The sequence below is a fragment of the Callospermophilus lateralis genome, chromosome 13 (assembly GCF_048772815.1).
Source record: "Callospermophilus lateralis isolate mCalLat2 chromosome 13, mCalLat2.hap1, whole genome shotgun sequence".
NCBI lineage: Eukaryota > Metazoa > Chordata > Mammalia > Rodentia > Sciuridae > Callospermophilus > Callospermophilus lateralis.
The window spans coordinates 36,492,951-36,514,339 of NC_135317.1; the positions used below are offsets into that span (position 1 = coordinate 36,492,951).

At 34.2% G+C, this 21,389-nt stretch overlaps 1 protein-coding gene across 1 annotated transcript in view; it reads right to left on the reverse strand.

Moving 5' to 3' along the window:
* Nucleotides 1-21,389, reverse strand: part of Malrd1 (MAM and LDL receptor class A domain containing 1) — a 638,713-nt gene that overhangs the window by 440,373 nt on the left and 176,951 nt on the right. Inside the window, exon 19 of the mRNA XM_076872892.1 lies at nucleotides 12,201-12,288. Coding sequence (XP_076729007.1) covers nucleotides 12,201-12,288 — 88 coding nt within the window. The remainder of the gene's footprint in view (nucleotides 1-12,200; nucleotides 12,289-21,389) is intronic.

Here is a 21,389-nt window from a genome sequence, read left to right on the forward strand (position 1 = left end):
TAACTACCTGTGTGCATATTTTTGTGTGGATATAACTTTTCAGTTCATTTGAATAAATAGCAAAAAGTTCATGATATCTGGACCTTATGATAAGAGTATGTTCGATTTTATCGGACAGTACCAGACTTCTTCCAAGTGCTATCTGGCATTCCCGCCAGCAATAAATGAGAACCCCTATTCATCCACATCTTTGCTGTCATTTGGTATCACTGGTGTTTTGGATTTTGGCCATTCTAAAAGGCAGGTAATGTATCTCATTTATGTTCTGATTTTCAGTTTCTCTATGATATATGATGTTTAGCATATTTTTGTAAATTTATTTGACAACTTTACCATTGTTAAATTGTCTGTTCAGAATTTTGCCCATTTTTTTAAATCAGGTTTTCATTTATCTTTTGCTGAGATTTAAGAGTTCTTTGTGTACTTTGGATAAGTCTTTTATCAGATATTTGTTTTGCAAACATTTAATCCCAATCTATGAGTTGTTTTCTTGTTCTCTTACCAGCGTCTTTCACAAAGATTTTTTAATCATTATTTTAATAAAACTCAGCTAATTCTTCATAGATTTCCTTGTGCTTTTGATATTGTATATTAAAAAAAATTAACCTTAAGCAAAAGCCATCTAGATTTTACTTTATGTTATCTTCCAGGAATTTTATAGATCATTGTTTTACATTGAGGTCTATAATCCAACTTGATTCATTTGTTGTGAAAGGAATAAGATCTGTGTCTGAATTCACCACCACACCCAACAAGGGATACCCAGTTGTTCCAGGCCTATTTGTTTAACAGACTCTTTTTTCCCATTGTATTTCTTTCATTCCTTGGTGAAGATCAGTCAACTCTATTTACGCACTCTATTTCTGGTCTCTCTATTCTATTCATGGATCTATTTTTCACCAGTACCACAAGGTCATTAATACCGTAGCTTTATAGTAAATCTCCAAGTTGGGTACTATCAGTCAGTTCTTTAGTTTTGTTCTCTCAATGATAAGGGCTGTCTCTTCCTGGTTGTGACCTCACAGAACTTTTACACACTAGACAGCAATCTTATTTATAAGTTCTAATCTAAACCTAAACCTTTACTTCACAAAGGTCCTAAATCCGAATACCATCAAGCTGAAGATTAGAGTTTCAGAACGTGAATTTGTGGGGCACACAAGCATTCAGTCCATCCCAAAGCTTATGGTTACTTTTGTTTTGCTTTGTTTGCCTATAATCGTTTAAAATAAGGCTAATGTTAGTAGTAATGACCAGTTTGTCTCCTTAGACAAAAAGGAAAACCAATGAAAGTTGCTCATATGAAATAAAAATTGCAAAGGTGAAATGCAAATGACTCAAGTCTGCATTCAGTAAGACGCAGAGAGGAGTCTCTTTTTCCCTATGGCATCCTTCAGCCACAGGGAAACCAAACCACCTGCACATCTGTCATATGGAAGGTTTCTTAAAATGATGGCTGGAGCTCCAGATGGACTTGGAGCTCTAACTCCTCGGCTCTGCAAATTTATTGTAACAAATATGATGAATTTCATGCTACACTGATATAATGTTTTAGATAAAAAGATTTCCAACCTTGTTTTATACTAGAAGTCCCTCTCTACTGCCATTCCCACATTGATAATTAGGTAGAAAAAAATAATATTTTAACATCTCTAGTCCATGAGAAGTTTTTACTAGGTTTAAATATATTATAACTGTGTGAATTACTTGACTAATATGCATAGTGTATATATATGTATAGTCTCTCTCTCTCTCTCTCTCTATATATATATATATATACATGGATACATTTTTAAATGCATCTACATACATATATACACACAATTCATATTTTTCCTGTGACCTCTGACATTAAGAAATATATTTAATTTAAAAACTAATTTCAGTAGAAGTTTAATGTCAATCCTCAGAAAATTGAATATTTAGAAATACCTATAGCTCCCAGGAAACAGCATAAATTTCTCCTGTTTCACAAAATAACTTAGGGTTATATTTATAAGCTGATAGAACTACATTTAGCATGATCACACTAAAATGTCTGTCTTAGGTCCACTTTCTAAGAGAGAAGGTTTTACAAAAACATAGCTATGCTTTGAATATTATCTATAAAAATTATGTTATAGCAGTTTGCCAAATATTACACATTTTTTTCTGTACCCAATAACAAGTTATTTTTAAAAATCCTTTTGCTTTAGAAATATCTAAAGAATTTTTGATCTTTAGAGATATTCTACAATATGTGAAAGTGATTACAAAATAGAATGTAATAGCAAGTGGAAATCCAGTCTTAACCATTTTCAGCCTTTAGCATTTCCCTCAATCAGAGGTGACACAATTTTAAAGTTTTAACTTTAAAATAGGTAATTTTCCAACTTTAATTCTTAAGACCACAATAAAATTTATAGTTTTAATACATCATCAGATTTTCTCAATTTTTTTTCTTTTCTATATATACACTAAATCACTTTATAAGTCTACATAAAAGAAGCTAAAACCAGAATATTTGAGGTTATAATCACTGAGCCTCACATTTCGTGATTTTTGTCATGAAATCTTATATTTAAATGAAAATCTTTCCAATAATACGGTATTTTATTCTGAGTTAATTACCTCCTTTTTAAAAATGTAGAAGAAAGGAGAATCTCAAAAAAAACCCCAGTGCCTTCATGTAATTTATTATTCCCTGATAAATATAATGGATATGCCAACCAGCTTAGTATTATAAAATGAAAAGCTGAAGGTGTTATCTTAAAAGTGAAGACAATAGTACTTATATTCTGTCTTCCCTTTTTTTCTCACAAGGAAGCAAACATTAATCTTTTCAGAAACAATAGAGACCCGAATATCAGTTATGTAAAGCTAGTGAGACACAGATGCTAATGAGGAGGGGTGCCAAAAATCTAATCAACCCAGTTCAATAACAACAACAAAACAACGTGTGTTTAGTAGGTAGAAAAGGGTGTCATACAATTATTCTAAAGCATTCTGTATGTGTTACCATGTTGTATCAATTTTAAGTAAAATTATAATTGGCCTGTTTCAAAATGAGGTGTTGCTTTAGTAACAGTTTTTCTAGAAAATATTAAAATTCTAAAGCCTTGAATGTGGATACTCATATAATACTGATATTCTAATAAATAATCACATCAGTCAGTAATAACTCTTACATGAATGCTGAGTCATGAGATGTTTAAAATAGGATGAAAAGCACAGAAGTACATTTTCCAACTTTCACACAGTACTTTGTGATGCTCTGTAGTCACTGCTTCCTTCTTCCTAATAAATACCAATCAGCCTTGATGTAAGAAAGAAAGTTCATTTTATGTGTTTAGTTATATGTTTTTCTGATGGACAATGGAAAGAATAATATAAAGCAAATTCTTCCTTTGAGATATTGACTTTTACATCTTAATATCTGGGAACAATTCTTTATTAATAACCTACTCTGAATATTTGATCCAAAGAAAAGTTCTTTAAATTTGTCTTCATTTTCCACCATTACTTGCTCATTGTACATTGATGCAAAGGATCATAGGATTTTTTTTGGGGGGGTGGTACCAAGGATTGAACTCAAGGGCACTCAACCACTGAGCCACATTTCTAGTCCTATTTTGTATTTTATTTAGCGGCAGGGTCTCAATGAGTGGCTTAGCACCTCGCTTTTGCTGAGGGTAGCTTTGAACTCATGATCCTCCTGCCTCAGCCTTGGAGTCACTGGGATTACAGGCGTGTACCATGGGGCCCTGCAGGATCATAGGATTTTATTGTTAAGTTTTCCTACCTTCCATAGAAATGTACATAATTTTGCCTGAAAAGTCTTTTCTTTAGCATCTTCATGGATTAGATTAAAAATAAGAATCTAATATTGTATATTCATTAGCAAATTCTTATAGTAATTTTAATACATTTGTTGTTAAACTCTTATGGTAGTGATAAGTGATTTACACACAAAATACAATATTTGTATATTCAGAATGTAATATAAATATTAAATTTTATAAACATAAAAATGTAAATAGTTAACATCACAAACAACAATGTTGGGTGGAAATGTAAGGTATAGTTTTTCTTTGAAAGCAATCAAAATATAACACTATTGAAAATCATCAAATCAAAATGGAAGATAGACAAGTAGAGTAAAGGAAAACAACGACCTAGAAAACAGACAGGAAACAATTAACAAAATGGTAACAGTAAGTTCTTATCTATCAATGATTACTTTAAGTGTAAATAGGTTAAATTCTAAAACCAAAACATACAGAGTGCAAAACAAAATAAATAAGTACACACATACGTATATAATATCAAAACGGACCCCAAAATAGGCTTCCCACTAGAGATGCCAATTTTGAAAACACACAGGCTGAACGTAAAGGAATGAAAGAAAATATTGCCATCAATGCACAGTATATGCACATATGCACACATAACAGTGAAGCCCACTAACTTGTACAACCTGTGCTAATGAAAAATAAAAATATTCATGATAAACAAGAAGATATTCCATGCAAAGGGACACAAAAGGAGAAGGGGAATAACTATATATATATCAGAAAAAAATAGAATTTAAGCCAAAACCTCTAAAAACAGACAAGTAATTTCATTTATATAATAATATATAATAATAAAGGATCAACTAATGAAGAGGATATAACAATTATGAATATATATGCCTCCAACGTTTAGAGTACTTTAATATATAGTAAATATTAATAAATCTGAAAGGAGAAATACATAGAAATATGATACTAGTAGGGGAATTTAATATTCCACTTTCAATAATGGATAAATCATCCAGAAAGAAAATAAAATCAGAAACATTAGACTTGAATCATACTTTGGGCCAAATGGACCTAAAAAGTATTTACAGAACATTCCATCTGATGGCAGCAGAATATACATTCTTCTCAAGCATGCATGGTACATTCTCCATGATGGATCATATATTTGGCCACAAAGCAAATCTTAACAGAATTAATAAGTTTAAAATCATATTAAGCATTTTTTTCAATCGTTATTGTATGAAATTAGAAATAAATGAGAGGAGGAAATTGGAAAAGTCAACTTGAAAGTGAAATAGTGACTACCAGAGATTGACAAAGGTCTGTTTGGGGAAAGGATAGAAAAGTGTAGGTTAGATTGGGTCAGTGCACACTGTTTGTAAATTTGTTAATAAGACACCGAAGACTTTTAATATGTATAGTTAATGAGTTAATTTTAAAAAAAGGAAAAGAAAAAAAGAAAGATCTCAAAGAAACAACCTATCTTTATACTTCAAGCAACCACAAAAGCGGGGACAGGTTGGGGGAACAAACTAAGCATAGTGTTAGTAAAAGGAAGGAAATAATAAAGATTAAAGCAGAAATAAATAAAACAGACAAAATAAACTGAAAAGATAAAACCGAGATACATTTTTAAAAAGTGAAAGAAAATTGACAAGCCTTTAGGTAAACAAAAAAAAATAAACATTCAATTTCATAAAATCATAAATCTGATGGACATCACAGCTGAAGTCCAAAGAGTGATAAGAGACTACTATGAGCAATAATATTTTAAGAAAATGGATAACCTAGAAGAACTGGATAAATTCCTAGAAACTTCAACCTACCGAAGTGGAACCATAAAGGAAGAGAAAATTTGAACAGACTGATTTTGAGTAAGGAAACTGAATAAAGTAATAAGAAATCTCTTATGAAAGAAAAGCCCAGGACTTAACTTTACCAATGAATTCTAATAAACATTTTAATAATTCATAACAATGTTTATCAAGCTCTTCCAAATACTGAAGAGAACATTTCCAAACCCATGTTTTTTCAAGACCAGCATTATTCTGCACCAAGCCACACAAGGTTATTACAAAAAAAAAAAAAAAACAACAACAACAAAAACTACAACCCAATATCCCTGATGAACATAAATGAAACACTCAACAAAATACTAGTAAACTGAATTTAACAAAATGTTAAAAGGATCATACACCATGATCAAGTGGAATCTACCACTAAGTTGGAAGGAGGGCTCAATACACACAAATCAATAAATGTGGTATACAGCATGAACAGAATGAAGGATAAAAATCTTTTGATCATTCAGTACATGCACAAAAACATTTAGTAAAAGTCAACAACTTTTCATGATTAAAAAAAAAAAAACTTCCAACAAATTAGAAATAGAAACACTGTACCTCAAAACAATAAAAGCCTTATATAACAAGCTCAAAGATAACACCATACTCAATGTTACACTAAAAAGTTGAGGAAAATTTCCTGTAGCATCTGAAGATTACAAAGATACCCACTCTGCCCAGTTCTACTCAAAATAGTACTAGAGGGCCTACCTAAGGTTATTATTCCAGAAAAAGAAATAAAACTCATTCAACTTAGAAAAAAAAGGTAAAAAGTCCCTATTTGCTGATGACTTGATCTTATATATGAAAAACTGTAATGCCTTCATGAAAATAAAAATTAGCTTAATGAAGAAAAAAGTGTAGTTTGATGGTGGAATACAAAGAATAAACAAATAAATGGAAAGATATCTTATGTCCATGCATCAGAAGAATACCATTAAAATATATAGATGCTATCCAAAGCTATCTACATATTCAGTGCAACCCCTATTAAAATTCCAATGAACTTTTCACAGAAATAGAATAAACAATCCTAAATTTGAAACAGAACAAAAGGTGTCAAATAGCCAACATACCTTGAATGAGAAGAATAAAGCTAGTGAAATCACACTTCTGGATTTTGAATTATATCACAAATTTACAGTCACCAAAATAGTATGGCACTGGCATGAGAATAAACACTGATATCAATGGAATGTAATAGAAAGCCCAGAAATAAGACTTTAACAAATGTGTCAAGAGTACATAATGAAGAAAGGATACACTCCATGATTAAAAAGCTTTAGGGAAATTAGATAACCATACGAGCAAAAAAGAAATTCTATTATCCTCATGTTATACCATACATGATAATCAGCTCAACATGTATTAAATATTTAAATGTAAAAATTGAAACCATGAATAAGGAGGAAGGAAATACAGAGGAAAATTTCCATGACATGGCTCTTTCCAATTATTTCTTTCTGTGACATAAAAACACCAACAAGAAAAGCAAAAATAAAAAAGTGCAACTGTACTAAAAAGAAAAGTTTCTGCAGAGCAATTGAAATAATCAACAGAATTAAAAGACAGGAGATTCTGGGACAGGAGAAAATATTTGCAAATCATATATCCAATAAGGAGTTCACACCCAAAATATCTAAGAAATTCATCAGACTCAATGTCAAAATATTAAAACAAAAAAAATACCCAAATAATCCAGTTAAAAATTGTGCAATGGACTGAATAGATATTTTCGGAAAGAAAGCAAATGATTAGGCAACAGAATTATGAAAAGCTTCTCAATAATCATTAATGATCAAGGAAATGCCATTAAAACTACAGTGAGTTATTGTCTCATATCTGTTAGGATATTTATTATCAGAAATCACAAGATAACTAGTGTTGGTGAGGATGTGGAGAAAAGGGAACCCCTTATACAGTGTTAGTTGGAATATAAGTTAGGATAGACATATGAACAACACTATTAAGGTTCCTCAAAAAATTAAAAGAAAAACTACCATATGATCCAGCAATTCTACTTCTGGGCGCATATCCTGAGAAAATAAAATCACTATCTTCAAAAGGTATCTGTACTTCTCTGTGTTCGTCGCAGCATGATTCATAACAGCTAGAATATGGAAATAACCTAAATGTATGTGAATGGATGGGTGAATGACTAAAGAAAATGTGAGATGCAAACACATGGAAAGTATTAGTTTTTTAAAAAAATCACAAAACCCTGACATTGGGGTAGTAGCAAAATGCCATGTACAATATGTCACCTTGGACAGATATATCAAATATCTTATCAGGTACACACAAAAGGACAGATACTGCCATGATTTCACTGATATGTGGAATCTAAGAGAGTTGAACCCACATGACAGTGAGTAGAAGGGTAAGAAACAGGGGTCAAGGGTCGGGGGAAATCAAGAGATGGTGATCAAAATATACAAACTTTCAATTATATAATGAGTTATTTTCTAATGGCTGCAGTTAACAGTTATGTATTATATACTTAAAATTTGGTAATGAATACGCACACAAAGGTAACTATGCAAAGTTTTAGGTATGATGATTATATTGATTGTGGTAATTATTTCACATATGTCCATATAATAAAATATTACATTATACAACTTAAATATACCAAATTTTGTGGATTCTACCGCAAGAAAGATGAAAAAAATTAACACTATCATCAAAGTATTGAACTGCACAATCTGTAATGAAGAATGATTTGAAAATTAAATTAGAAACAACTAGAAGATAGAGTATGAAAGAATAGACCTGGAAGAGCAAAGCAACAAGAAACTAAGTGGCATAAAAGCTCCTGGGGAAAAATTAACATTTATAGTTAGCTTCCCATTCAAGTCGATACTGTCTTAAGCAGGTCATGGCAGAGGTAATTGGGAAAAACAGGCAGATGTAGAAATATTTGGAGCTGTAGTTGGCAGGATTTGCAACTGGACAAACGTAAAAGGAAAGGCAAAGATGATGGTGGAATTTCAGCTGGGATGGCTAAAGAAGAGTGATGTGATTAAAAGTAACAAGGAGGCCGTGGAGGAAAGAGGAGTTGAATTTGAATTAACAGATATAGATGGAATAATCACCTTTAGAGCCATTTTATATAAAATGATAATTATGAGTAATATAAAATCTGTACTTTGGAAATTAGGTGAGAGTTTGTGTGTGTGTGTGTGTGTGTGTGTGTGTGTGTGTGTTTGGGCTAACAAGGACAAATGCCATAGGTAATCAATTAATACTGAAAACAAATTGATGTCCATAAGTGAACAGACAACCATTAGTCTCACCTCAGCTAACATAACATGACACTATGAAAAAAGCTGATTAGCATCAAGAGCAATATTTTTATTGAGTCTAATTTTTGTGTTGCATCTTATGGTGAGATGGCATCAGATTCCTTTCTAAAACCTATGACTTCAACAGGCTTTGTGGTTTTAACCCCAAAGTTAATTTGTTATGAAGCCAACGCCGAAACCACACAGTTCAGATGGTATTAAAAGTTTCATATTTTTCTTCCAAAACTTGAACCAGAAAATTGGGACTAACGGTGTGTAACTGATATTTCACTTCTCTGTCTGTGCCTCCGGCAACACCTCCACCTCCACCTTGGAACTATCAGCCACAGAACAGATTTCACAGGATAATTGGGAAGCAGCAGTTCCAGGGATGATTCATGTTGCGTTGCTGAGTTCGTTTTTTCTCCTCTGCCTCCGAGGTCACAGTGATTCTCTCTAATCTCATCCTGGGAGGGGATGTAGGAAAAGCCCTGGCCATTAAAATCAGGGGGAGCTTAGGTTATAATCCCATTCCTGCCCTTTCCTGCATATTCTTATCTGGGTCACTTGTGCTCTCTAAGTTTCATTTTTCAAAACTGTAAAATGCAAGCTGTCAACTGTTCCTTATAGGGTTAGTGCATTTGATGGGCAGTATATAATACTAGTGGTTGACATTATGGTCTCAGGATATAGATACAGTGATCTGTGTCTTACATTACAGCTCGGTCCCATTTGGGAGGTTATCTCCTTCTCAGTTTTCTCCATAAAATGGGGAAGACTAAGGCATCAATTATATTCAGTGTTCAACATCTATTCATCTCTAATGGACCAGGCACTATTCTAGATTCTTATAATGTAACAGGATTTTATGAGACAACACACGAGTGGTTGATTGCATTATTATGCCCATTTAGTAGCTCCCTCTCTTTGTGAGGAATTTCTTTACCACCTTCCTGGGCTCCAGTAGCTGGAGATTACTTTCCTATCCCAATGTTAGATTACTTTCCTATCCAAATGGTTTTCTCTGGCAATGAAAATGGGCAGAAAAGATGTGTACCATGCCCTAATACTCACTTACGTGTGCTTCCTTTTCTTTTTCTATCCTCTGACAATAGAATGTCCCAGACAGGGATGTGGTCCTTTAGCTGTGGTCCCAGACAGGCAAGACACAAGGAAAAAAGATACATAGCTTAGAAGCATATAGCATTGCTGTTATTGTTCTAAGCCAAACCACATCCCTGAGAAAAAGAAAGAAATGTTTGTGGTTATAATCTACAGAGATTTGGCTTTCAAAAATTCTGACTGACATATAACATAGTATCTTGCACACAGAAGTACTTAATATTTTAGCAAAAAGTTAAAATTGAAAATGAAGGAATATAAAGGATAGACATCTCTGTAGCTACCCGTCCATCCAACAAATATTCATGGGTACTACCATGTGCCAGATACATGTTAGGTAATAAAGATAAAACAATGAGCAGGTCCTGTGCCAGCTTTCATGCAACTAACATCAATGGAGGGAGGGGGTAGGAATTGAACTCTAAGCATGGCAGATGTTGTGGAGGAAAAAACCATAAAAAAAAACACTTTTTCTGCCAGCTGCAGAAAAAATCAAAGAGATTATATAGATATAATGTTCAGGGAAGGCTTTATTGAAGAAGAACTGTTGGGTAGAGATCAGAAGGAATTAAGGGAGGGAGTCAAGTGGACATCTAGAGGAAGCATATTCCAGGAAGAAGGGAGAAGCAGATGGAAAAGCCCTGACTATAAATTGCCTAGTGCTTCAGAACTCGGCAAGAGGCCTTTGCATTTAGGAGAAATGAACTAGAGGCACACTGGTAGAAATTGATGTCATGAAGTCTGATGGAGCGGGTCATTTATTCTAAGATATTAGCAGAAGTGTGGTGTTTGCACTGAATGAGGAAGTCATAAGATGACTCTGGTGATAGAGGGATATGATCTTATTTAAGTTTTAAAAAGCCCATTCAGCTTTCTGTTTTTAAAAGAGAGTATCTGGTTCAAGGATTGAAGCAGAGAGATCATTCAAAAAGCAACTGCAATAATCCATGGTAAATGAGGCTGGCTTGAACCAAGGAGTAATTAGTGAAAGTGAGGAGCTATAATGGGTGCTGAAGAGATCAGGCTAATGGCTTCCCAGGTTAGTTAATGTGGAATAGGCAACTAGAAATGAACTCATTTCCCAAGATAGGAAAGTATGAGGGAGTGGAAGAATAGAGAGAACTGGTTCATCAGGTATTTACTTTCAGACGTTGAGTGGTGAGGGTAAACTTGGCCAATTTTCCTGCTTGCTGGCCTTCTGAGGAATTGGTTTTCTGTGAGTTCTACATAAAGCATACACAGAGGGGTGAAGGCCATCAGTCCTGCCATAACACTAAGGTGGAGGGAAGGACCAGAGGAGCACCATGAGGACGGAAATGGACCTCTTGGCTATGCCTGGGTAGGGACTGTCCTCTCCTGCCCAGTGATGCTTAGGTGAGGGAACAGGATTGGAGGTTTCATTGTCAGCAATTAAAAGTGCTGTTGAGTGCCAGCCTCCGTTCACTCCAGGGAGGAGACTGTGTCCCCTCTAAGGCAATTTAAGAGCCTCCTACATGAGTTCCAGGGTTACTCTCCAAGAATATGACTTCCAGTCTTAACTGGATCCCTGTGCACTATCCAGAATGAGTTTCCCCCAATGATGTGATTTCAAGCTTGGGCTGTGTTTGTTTTAAGTTATTTTCCCTAGTTATTTTTGAGATGCTTATTAGACATCCAGACTGAGATGTTGAGTAGTATATAAATACGGAGTTCAGAGGAAAGTTTGGGGATAGAGGCATAAATCTGGGAAACACATATTGTGTTTTTAATAGATAGAAATCTATAAAATGGGGAAGATGAAATGGTGACAACACTTAGAATATTTGAAGTGTAGCTCAGGAGTAAAATATAAATTCTCAAACACGATGTAATCATAAGGCAATCGGTTTGCTTATATTAACTCCTTGAAGATAAGGAAATTACATTGTAACTTCTGACATTTCTTTCTAGCATTTTGCAGGTGAGAGGACGCAGACATAACTGACTCAAATAATTTTACATATTTGCAGATTTTTAAAAGAATTGCTAGCAAAGATTTACAACCATTTTTCCAGGGTTAATAATTTGAGAAACAATAGAAGTGAGGGCATTTTAGGATATTTTTTAAAAAATGAAATATTGATTTTCTTGGAAGTTTCTCCAAGTAAACATGTTTAGAAACATTCATATATAGAAATGTTCTCTCTTACCTGGGTAGAGGGTACAGTCCATGAATGACACATCATCAATTGCAATATCTCCAGTGAAGCCATCGCCCACAGAAGCCTCCACCAAAATCTAAGAAAAATGTAAAAAGTTATTGATGTTATAAAGGACATTATATTATGGAAGTTCATACCTGAAAAGGAACTCAGAATTTACCCAAAGATAAGCCTCTTCCAAACCTTTAAAAACACTCCACAATTGTTTCCAAAGTGGTCATCTTGCCTCTCCTTGGCTTCTTCCAGTAACTGGAAATATTATTTGAGGGCTCTTTAGACCCATGGAGCACATTGTAATTCTGATGAATTTCAATTTTCTGACATTTCACCATTTCAGATTATTGCTAGTTTCCTATCACTTTCAACCTTAGTTCTGGATTTCCCTTGTTTTCTTCTGAGCCTTTAAGTATTGGAAGGCAATTTATTGTTCCCTGTTCCCTCTTTTGCTTTTTTCCTATCAGTAGTTTATCTATTTCTAAGAGTCAACTTCCTCATCATTCTAGAAACTCAGTGGCTCCCAGAGTTACATGCCAGAATATACATTTTCAAGGGATTTAAAATTTTTCTCATATGGACCTTATTCCATAACACTTGATGAAATTGGATAATCCTTATTAGATCTCCTTTGGAGCCACATTAATCACAGTGAACTTGGATGACATTTGTGCTGTTACTGGAGCTGCTGTTCCACAAAGCTACAGTAAAATATGAAATATGGACAAACCACTATAATATTTGGCATATTGTGATTAAGGCTGAGATTTACTATAATAGTATTAATCATGATGAATTATTTTAATACTTATGCTAATGTGTTGCATACTTACTAGGAATCTCTCCATAATTTAATGATAAAGAACTTCTAGCAAACTCAAACTTTTAACACGTTCTTTTTTCCACTATTATATGAACATAAGTTTCCATTTTATTTTTCTTCACCAATGCTGTAAGTGGGGAGCTGAAATTATTTCATTTTTACAAATTCTATTATCCACCAAAAGTTATCACCTAAATTACCTAACAATGTTCTAGTCGAAGGAGAATTATAAAAGGTCAAATTATTGACCTTAAACCTCTTGCTGCCTTGCCTCGTCATTCCAGGTTTTCTTGAGGACTATCAGGGTTTTCTCCTCTGATTTGTCATGAAGGCTATTAATCAACTTGAGAAATGATTAAGCACCTAACTAGTGGGCAAATACAGTTAACCTGATATTGCCTGAGGAACATTTAATGGTGTTATTTATACAAGAGTATTCCCACTGCCTTACAAGGAATCACTCCAAATATAAAATGCATTTTTCTTTTCACCACTATCATGATTGAAAGAAATAATATAGGCAGACAGAAAAATAAATAAAAGCAGGAAGAAAGCCCCACTACCAAATCACACAATTATTCTCAATAAACAGAAATCAGCCATCAGATTTTGGCAGAACATATTATATTTTTTTTTTGTTTTATACAAAAAAGAATCAGTAAATGATTGGCAAAGAGGACAAGGCACAAGAAAAATTAATTACTAATAATAAATTATTTGGATCAATATGCAGATATCCATCTGCAATACAACACAGAGCATGTTAACAAACAGCTCAGAAGAAATTCCAATAAAAAGGACACATTTGTATAAAGAAGAATAAACAGAATGATTTGGCTACACTTCTTTGTGACTCTTACTAATTTATTAATGAGAAGGGATAAAAAACTGACAACATCCCAAAATTCAATGGAAAAGATCATTGTTATACATCTGTAAGCTAAATTTAGTGATAGATATCCATTTTAGTGTGTGGGCTCAAATGTTCTCCTTCTATTGTCAACAAATTGAAGAATTGGCCATTTATGAAAATTAAAGCAAAAAAAAATCTGTAACCCAGAGCAGGCCACACCCAGGTAAATAGCACCTCTGAGGAGATTGTGTTTACATAAGCTTATTTCTGTATTAGTTTTCTTCACATTGTATGAGAAGCTTGTTGTTGCTTCTATCAACATTCATTTCCAGTGGGAAAACACAGAAGCAATCCCAGAGAGAAGAGAGTGGGTCTCACTGTGACATACAAGTTAATCATAGTTTTTACCAAAACACCTTCAATACGCTAATCGCCTAAGGGTTAGGATTCTTAAGAGTTAATGGACAAGAGGTTCAAGTTGAGATGCTAAAAATGTCAAACTGTATGTCTAATTTGCAGTCTCTTACTTTTTTGAATATTAACTCGGAAATTCATTACAATAAAAAAGCCTCTTGGTAACAGATCATATCTCAAGAACAAATTTTTAAACCTTGAGGTTTAACTCTATTTTTGCCCTATTTTAATTCAAGCTTATCAAAGACTTTGTAAATTATGCTAAGGATCTTGTCTTAAGAAAATACTCACTAAAGAGAATAAGTCCAAGTGTCTCTATTCTGTAAAATTCACTTTCATCTCTGGTGTTGGTCCCAGAAAGAAAGGAAGCATCATAAAACACAAACATTAAGCATTGAATGCAAGATAGCATTGCCACTCTAGAAATTAGGGAAGCTAAATTGTGCCTAAGTACCATTAGTATATTACTGAATGACTTAAAGGGCAATTGAAACACCACTTTAGTCTTAGTGGCCTGCCTTATCTGCAGAGACCAATTCTACCTACATCAGAACTATCACTGGTTTGAACATTTTTTGAAGTCGACTAACTCTTCTAAATTGTTCTTTTCATGAGCTGCTTAATGCTTCAAATAAAGATGGATTGGCCTTGTCAACTACATGGGGACATTTAGCCTCAAACATTAATTAGGCTCTAGGGACTTTTCTGAAGTGATCACCCTATATATTTAGGAAACTGAATTATTGACCCTAAATTTTAAATGACATGGAAAGTATTGTCATCAAACATATGCACACATGCATTCGTTTTAGGTTCTTCTAACTCATAAGAAAAAATAGAAATAATTCAACCTGCCACCCCATTTCCATTTAGCAAACATATTTCAAAAATAATATTAAATCCCATTCTTATTATAATTTATCTTCAAAAGGATTGAAAAGAAAGATTGTTTAAAATTTATAAAAAGCACAGAGTCTATATGAAGCAACTGCAGCTCCAGTGTGTTGTGATGGAAATCCAAAATGCTATAGGTACTTTGGAAACTGATCTGGGTAGTTTCTTAAAATTTAAACAAATGCTTCCATGAGACCTGGCAATCTTGCATGTAGGTATTTGTTTGACCAAGAGAAATGAAGACATATGTTTAAACAAAAAACAATTCACCGAGCTTACATACGATGTATTTATAATCTCCAAACACTGAAAACCACCTATATACTCTCAACTGTGTGAATAAACAAATTGTGGTATATCTACACAAGGGAATACCACTCAGCAAGAAGGAGGTACAACTGAAGATACATGCAACAATAGGTGTGGATCTCAAAAGCACTGTACTAAGTGAAAGATGCCAGACTCAAAGGCTACATACTTTTATCAATTCATTTATCAGACATTCTAAAAGAGAACTATAGGGAGAGAAATCACTCTTATGTTAGCAGCAGCTGAGGGCAAAGGGATTTGGGCAGATGGACTGAATAAATAAATGGGAGATTTGAGGGTAGGATGCTGTTATGATTTGGATCTTAAAGATCCTCAAAAGACCCTATTCTAAAGGCTTAGTCACCAGTCTAAGATAGAACCTTTAGAAGGTGAAGGCTAATGGAAGGAATTTAGGCCACTGTGCCTTTGGAGAGGACATCAGGACTTCTCTCGCTCTCTGGCCACCATGAAGTAAATAGTCTTCCTTGGCCATGAACTTGCACCATTATGATATACTGTGGTACCACAGGGCCCAAAGCAAACAAACTAGGCCAAGTGACCAAGAACTGCAACCCCTGAAACTGTGAACCAAATAAACATTTCCTCCTTTAAGTAGTTTATCTCATGCATTTTGTCACAGTGATGAAAAATTCATTAAGACAGATGCAAATATACTCTGTCTTGGTTGTTTTGGTTGGTTATACAATCATGCACACTTGAAATTTGTACAACTGCTCGACTAAACCCAGAGGAAATTTACTGTTTTGGTATATCTACACAAGGGAATCAAGAATCAAGTTAGCTTGCCACTATATCATATAATCTTTTGGCATCATATTATAAATTATGTCAATAAACAAATAAAAAGAATTTATTCTATATTTATTGCCATAAATCATCAACGTCTCAACTATTACTTCTACATTTTTCTCAAGTGCTAATTTTGTGCATAATAATTTACAACTGGCATACGCTAACATTAAGCATCTCCATCTATTTTTCAATTCAGCTATGAAAAATCGACCCTTGCTATATACTAATAATTCTCCAGAGAATATTTATAATATTCCTTTTACTTCTTAATGGTATCCACTTATTTTTCATTTTGTTTTCCAATTAAGAATGCAGGGGAAAAAAATGAAAGGAATTATCATACCTCTCTTTTAGCCTGATTTTATACCTGACTGAAAGCTGATGTAGTTAACTCCTATAAACTCATTCAGACAACCATCCAATATTTTATTATATAACCTAAAATCCTTGAGGATTCCTTAAAGTCAGCTTGGAATCTCAAACTTTCCAGGCTAATACTTAGGAAAAGATTTGCTGAACTCAACATAAAAGGATTTTCAGTCATCTTTAGAATTGTTTATATAACCTTGAAATCATTCTCTATGAAAGAAAACACAGATTTGGTCTGACAAATTTTATGTTTCTAATTCTACCCTGTTCATATTGTTTACATAAAACAGAACAGAATAATTGGAGCTTTTTAATTATTATATCAGATGTGAAAAACAACTTAAGCTGGATTTAAACTGGGCAAGGAGCTAGACATGGAGATAGACAATAAAAATACAATTGTGCTAGTAACATTCTAAGACAGATAAGTAGACCAAGCACTGTAAGAAGACTGTTTAAAAGAAAAAAAAATATGATGTCTACCTTATCTGAGTTCTTATTTTAGGAGAATCATGACAAAAGTTTTGTCAATCTTTTGGCATCATATTGTATTCTTTCTTAGCTAATGTCTGGCTTTTGAACATCTGGCTTGCTAAGAACTTTTGATTCAGAAAAGAAAAAAATGAGTGTCTAGTTAGGCATTGTGCCAACTACATTCTACACAACTAAATTCTACAGTTTTTGAGAAGAAAAAAGTTCATGCCTGCCCTCTAGTATCCTACCACGTAGAAAAGAAAAAACTAAATGTTGACCTATGGCTTAGACAGAACTCACTGGAGTTCAGTTTAACACAAATGTGTTCTGAAGTCAAATGGGTTGCCAACATTTTAAAAGAAGGCTTCTTCAAAGAAAGATGTTGCTTCTTGGTTGCTGCAGTTCTCAGCAATCCTTATTACCCCAAAAACATTAAGGCTGATTTTCAGTTGCCATTATTATCTGACCCCTGACATACTTCTGTCAAACCATCTACCCTGCCTGATTCTCACAGGAATTTGAGTTTATAGTTTGGGTGGCATATTAATTTAGACTCTGTGAAGGGTCTGAGATTTTTATTCTTCTTGCCAAGCAACAAGTTAGCTTGCCACTATATCATATACAACTAGCAGAAGACACCAGACTACTGATTTAAGGTGATAAAAAGCAAAAGGAAGAGAAGTACCTTCCTCAGATTTCCTAATTCCCACAGGGCAACATAAAGAGGACAGATTTACTTGTACCTCTAGTGGGTCACATCTAGGGGAGGCAACCTGACAATTGGAGGCTCTAGTTGTTCGAGATTGCTAGCATTTCTGCACATCTTTCCTCTAGAAAGTGAGAAGTAGAAGACAGCTTATTTCCGCTATGGAATGCATCAAATATCTCAAGGTCAAAGTCATTCTGTTCTTTGTTCCCAGGCTAAACTGTGCTGAACACAAGAAACCCCATGAAGAATTGTCTCCCACCAAATGCAGTTGGGTGGTGCTCCCTGGTTGAAATATTTAATTTGTAGAAAGCACATGGATCCCAAGTTCTTTGCTAAACATGTTTGTAAATTGAAACATTCAGATTGGTGCAGCTTTCTTTCCCCTTACATAATGCCTCATTTTATATGATTCTGAAGTGAACAAGTCTCAGTTGCTAAGAGTCTCAGAGATGGCTATCTGTCTGCTATTTGCCCAGCTATGTTTCTACTTACCAAATCTTTTCTCAGTAGGATCTCTACAGTGTTGAGAGAAAGAGAGAGAAAAAGGAAAGAGTGATTGAGGAAAGATAGTTACTCAAACCCAAAGCATGCTTCTTTATTTACATAGAAAGCTTTCTGCTATTTTTTAAAGGTAAAAACAAAAACATAAAGCTCACACATACACACGTGTCATCTATAAGTATTCAGATCATATGAGATAAATTTATGGTGGTTTTATTTCTTATTTATTTATATATTTATTTATTGGTACTGGGGATTGTATCCAGGGATACTTTATCACTGAGCCACATTGCCAGCCCTTTTTATTTTTTATTTTGAGACAGGGTTGTACTAAGTTGCTGAGGCTATCCTCAAACTTGCAATATTCCTGCCTCAGCCTCCCAAGTTACTGTGAAAATAGTTGCAGGCACTAGAGCACCAGGCTTTCTGTGCTTTTTAAAAGGGTTTGAAAACTATAAAGTGAAAAGAAGGAGTACTTCTAAACTCATTCTATGAGGCCAATACCACCCTGATCCAAAACCAGACAAAGACACAGCAAAAAAACAAAACAAAACAAAACAAAAAACCCTTCAGATCAATATTTCTAACATAGATGCAAAAATTCTCAATAAAATTCTGGCAACTCATATACAAAAACATATCAAAAACATAGTACACCATGATCAAGTGGGGTTCATTCCAGGGATGCAAGTTTGGTTCAATCTACAGAAATCAATGAATGTAATTTATCACATCAACAGACTTAAAGATAAGAACCATACAATCATATCAATAGACACAGAAAAAGCATTCAACAAAATACAGCACACCTTCATGTTCAAAATACTAGAAAAACTAGGGATAACTTGGGAACAAATCTCAACATCATAAAGGCTATCTACGCTAAGCCTCAGGCCAACATCATTCTAAATGGAGAAAAATTGAAGGCATTCCCTCTAAAAACTGGAACAAGACAGGGATGTTCTCTTTCACCACTTCTTTTTAACATAGTTCTTGAAACCCTAGCCAGAGCAATTAGACAGACAAAAGAAATTAAAGGGATAAACATAGGAAAAGAAGAACTCAAATTACCACTATTTGTCAATGATATGTTTCTGTACCTGGAAGACCCAAAAAATTCCACCAGAAAACTTCTAGAACTAGTAAATGAATTAAGCCAAGTAGAAGGATATGAAATCATCACCCATAAATCAAAGCCATTTCTGTATATCAGTAAAAAATACTCAGAAAGGGAAATGAGGAAAACAATCCCAAATACAATAGCCTCCAAACAACAACAACAACAACAAACCTTGGGAATCAACTTAACAAAAGAGGTGAAAACCTCTACAACAAAAACCACAAAATGCTCAAGAAAGAAATTAAAGAAGACCTTAGAAGATGGAAAGATCTCCCTTGTTCATGGATAGGAAGAATTAATATTGTCAAAATGACCATACTACCAAAAGCACTATATAGATTTAATGCAATTCAAATCAAAATCTCAATGTCATTCCTCATAGAAATAGAAAAAGCAGTCATGAAATTCATCTGGAAAAATAAGACACCCAGATAGCTAAAACAATCCTTATTAAGAAGAGTGAAGCAGCAGGCATCACAAAATGACCTTAAACTATACTAGAGAGCAACAGTAACAAAAACAGCATGGTTCTGGCACCAAAACAGACTGGTAGACCAATGGTACAGAATAAAGGACACAGAGACTAACCCACATAATTACAGTTATCTTACATTAGACAAAGGCATCAAAATCATACATTGGAGAAAAGATAGCCGCTTCAACAAATGGTGTTGGGAAAACTGGAAATCCATATGCACCAAAGTGATATTAAATCCATATCTCTCACCAGGCACATAAAACACAATTCAAAGTGGATCAATGACCTAGGAATTAAACCAGAGACACTATGACTATTAGAAGAAAAATTAGGCCCAAATCTCCATCATAATGGATTAGGCCCCTATTTCCTTAATAAGACTCCTATAGCACAGGAATTAAAATGAAGAATCAATAAATGGGATGGATTCAGACTAAAAAGCTTCTTCTCAGCAAAAGAAACAATCAGTGAGGTGAATAGAGAGCCTACAATTTGGGAATAAATTTTTACCACATGCACACCAGATAGAGAACTAATCTCTAGGATATATAAAGAACTCAAACATCTTAACAACAACACCAACAAACGTAACCCAATCAATACATGGGCCAAGGAGCTAAACAGATACTTCTCAGAAGAAGATATACAATCAATCAATAAATATATGAAAACATGTTCAACATCTCTAGCAATTAGAGAAATGCAAATCAAAACTACCTTAAGATTCACTCTAGTCAGAATGACAGCTATTAAGAATAAAAATGACAATAAGTGTTCGCGAGGATGTCGGGGAAAAGGCACACTCATACATTGCTGGTAAGACTGCAAATTGGTGCAGCCAGTATGGAAAGTAGTATGGAGATTCCTTGGAAAACTTGAAATGGAACCACCATTTGACCTAGCTTTCTCTCTCCTCCATCTATACCCAAAGAACTTAAAAACAGCATACTGCAGGGACACAGCCACATCAATCTTTATAGCATCAAATTCACAATAGCTAAACTGTGGAACCAACCTAGATGCCCTTCAGTAGATGAATGAATAAATAAAATGTTATACACACACACACACACACACACACACACACACACACACACAATAGAATATTATTCAGCACTAAAAAGAATAAAATCATGGCATTTGCATGGATGGAGTTAGAGAATATAATGCTAAGTGAAGTTAGCCAATTCTAAAAAACCAAATGCCAAAAGTTTTCTCTGATTTAAGGATGCTGATTCATAATGTGGTGGCACGGGAGGATTAGATGAACTCTAGATAGGGCAAAGGGGAGGGAGGGGAAAGGAGGGAGCATGGGGGTAGGAAAGACAGTGGAATGAGATGGACATCATTATCCTAAGTACATGTATGAAGACACGAATGGTGTGACTCTACTTTAGGAACAACCAGAGACATGAGAAATTGTGCT